General features: G+C 50.4%; 1 protein-coding gene across 1 annotated transcript; it reads left to right on the plus strand.

Annotated features, from left to right (window-relative positions):
* Positions 1 to 1,105: 1,105 nt before the first annotated feature.
* Positions 1,106 to 2,242, plus strand: htr1d (5-hydroxytryptamine (serotonin) receptor 1D, G protein-coupled; the record flags this gene model as incomplete). Its single annotated transcript, XM_080512442.1, has 1 exon — positions 1,106 to 2,242. The coding sequence occupies one exon, from the start codon at positions 1,106 to 1,108 to the stop codon at positions 2,240 to 2,242; it is 1,137 nt and encodes a 378-aa protein (XP_080368568.1).
* Between the last annotated feature and the right edge of the window lie 330 nt (positions 2,243 to 2,572).

Consider the following 2,572-nt stretch of genomic DNA (forward strand, 5'->3'; position numbering starts at 1 on the left):
AGGATGGAAATGCAGCGAGGAAGGCGGAATAAAAGTCTGGCTGAAAGATGTGGATGGACACAGGAGCTGAAAACTGAAACCATGTGACAAGGAACAATTCATGTACAATAATCACAGATTTAACTCATCAAGACAAACTCCTCGTCGTGTGAGGAAATCCGAAACTTATCTGTGAGCAAGTTTCAGAGCTTAAACTGTTCGTGGCTCGGTTTTAACGTACATGCTCGCCAGCATCACCAGAGATGCCAAGCAAAGTCAACTTTCAGCACAAAACCTCAATCCGACAGGCTTCACGTGGACTTGAGAGAAGACAAGAGAGAGCAAGCAAACCTTTGTATCTGTAATCATCGGCTTCCCACATGCAGCTCCCCGCTTAGCTTTATTGAAAAGGAGGAGCCCATTAAAGCCTCTGACAGATTGGAAAGCCTGGTCTGAGGGTGTGGCTGCTGGCAGGAGATGAGATAAGAGGGAGAAAAGATGGCAGCTGAATACGAATGAGCTATTTTGCTCCTTTCACTACTCCAGTGAGTAAAGTCAATATGAGAGAAGAGGCATGAATCATAAGTAGTGAGCTGAAATAATGGCATTAAATGCTTGCTGGAGAGTGAAATGAAATTAATTTGCTCCTTACGGCAGGGGTGCCATTCCCACCCCCCCTAAGAGGGTCCAGTCCAGCCCCCCATGAGTATTAAGTTTGAGTGGAGTAACTGTTTCTGCTTTATTTACTGAGGGCGGCTGATTTAGGAAGGACACGAGTCATAAAACCTCGCTCAGCTAATGCTAGAGATGTAGCATTACTCCCTCGCTGTGGGAGAGAATATATTACAACATGAACGCTAAGAAAGCACGTGTCGCACTATTACTTTCATTAACCTGAAAAGATAAAATGTAACCCTGCTGTCAGTTTACTGGTGTAGCTCGCTCCAGGTCAAACTGAACAAAGGTGTGTTTGATGCCCTTTACCTACAAACAGGAATTTCAGAGTCAGAGGAAATACGTTCAATAACAGCCACAGCGCAGCGTTCGTTGATGCCATGCCTGAACTGAACTGTGTGCGGGTGCTGCTGCTGTGAAACTACACAATAGAGGGGATAAAGGAGGTGCGATGGAGTTGGACAATAACTCTCTGGACTACTTCAGCAGCAACTTGACAGAGACGTCCTTCACCACGGCCGCTCCGGCCTGGAGTGAAGCCTCCCTCCTCGGCCTCCAGGTCTCTCTGTACGTGCTGCTGGCCGCCGTCACACTTGCCACCACGCTATCCAACGCCTTTGTCATCGCCACCATCTTCATGACCAGGAAGCTCCACACCCCGGCGAACTTCCTGATTGGCTCTCTGGCCCTCACGGACCTGCTGGTGTCCATCTTGGTCATGCCGATCAGCATCGTGTACACGGTCAGTAAGACGTGGTCGCTGGGGCAGATTGTGTGTGACATCTGGCTGTCGTCTGACATCACTTTCTGCACCGCCTCCATCCTACACCTGTGTGTGATCGCACTGGACCGTTACTGGGCCATCACAGACGCTCTGGAGTACTCGAAGCGCCGCACCATGCGTCGGGCGGCCGTCATGGTCGGGGTGGTGTGGGTGATCTCCATCTCCATCTCCATCCCCCCTCTGTTCTGGCGGCAGGCGAAAGCCCACGAGGAGCTGAAGGAGTGCCTGGTGAACACAGATCAGATCTCTTACACTCTATACTCCACCTTTGGCGCCTTCTACGTCCCCACTGTGCTCCTCATCATCCTTTATGGGAGGATTTACGTTGCCGCGCGCTCTCGCATCTTCAAAACGCCGTCGGCTGGGAAGCGCTTCACCACAGCACAACTCATCCAGACCTCGGCAGGCTCCTCGCTCTGCTCTCTCAACTCGGCCAGCCACCAGGAGGCACACCTCCACGCGGGCAGCGTGGGCGGCGGCGGCAGCTCGCCTCTCTTCATCAACAGCGTGAAGGTGAAGCTGGCAGACAGCGTGCTGGAGAGGAAGCGCCTGTGTGCGGCGCGGGAGAGGAGAGCCACCAAGACGCTGGGAATCATCCTGGGTGCCTTCATCGTGTGCTGGCTGCCCTTCTTCGTGGGCACACTGGTCATGGCCATATGTAAAGACTGCTGGTTTGATCCGCTGCTGTTTGACACCTTTACCTGGCTGGGGTACTTGAACTCTCTGATCAATCCTGTCATCTACACTGCCTTCAACGAAGAGTTCAAGCAGGCTTTCCAAAAACTCATCAAACTCCGGCGGTGAAGGAAAACCTTCAAGTGGATTCAACAGGAAAACGATAATTAGTTGAACCTCTGTAATTTTAGCTTTCTATCTCGCAAACCCATGCTCGATGTGATATGTATTTGCGGTTGTTGTTGTTTGCTTCAGGTAAGACTCCACGTTGTTGATCTGTGGATTAATTCAGTATACAACCAGAGAACCATTTGCATGCATCGTTAAAAAGAGAACGATTTATCACCCAAAACGGTGAAACTATTGGTAAAAAGGCAAATGACAGGGGGTTGAAAGTGTTCTTCATGCCACGGTGACATTTGTGATACTTCTTTGAGGGAAGTAAAGAGTCCAAACAGA

The sequence above is a fragment of the Blennius ocellaris genome (assembly GCF_963422515.1).
Source record: "Blennius ocellaris genome assembly, chromosome: 17".
Lineage (NCBI taxonomy): Eukaryota > Metazoa > Chordata > Actinopteri > Blenniiformes > Blenniidae > Blennius > Blennius ocellaris.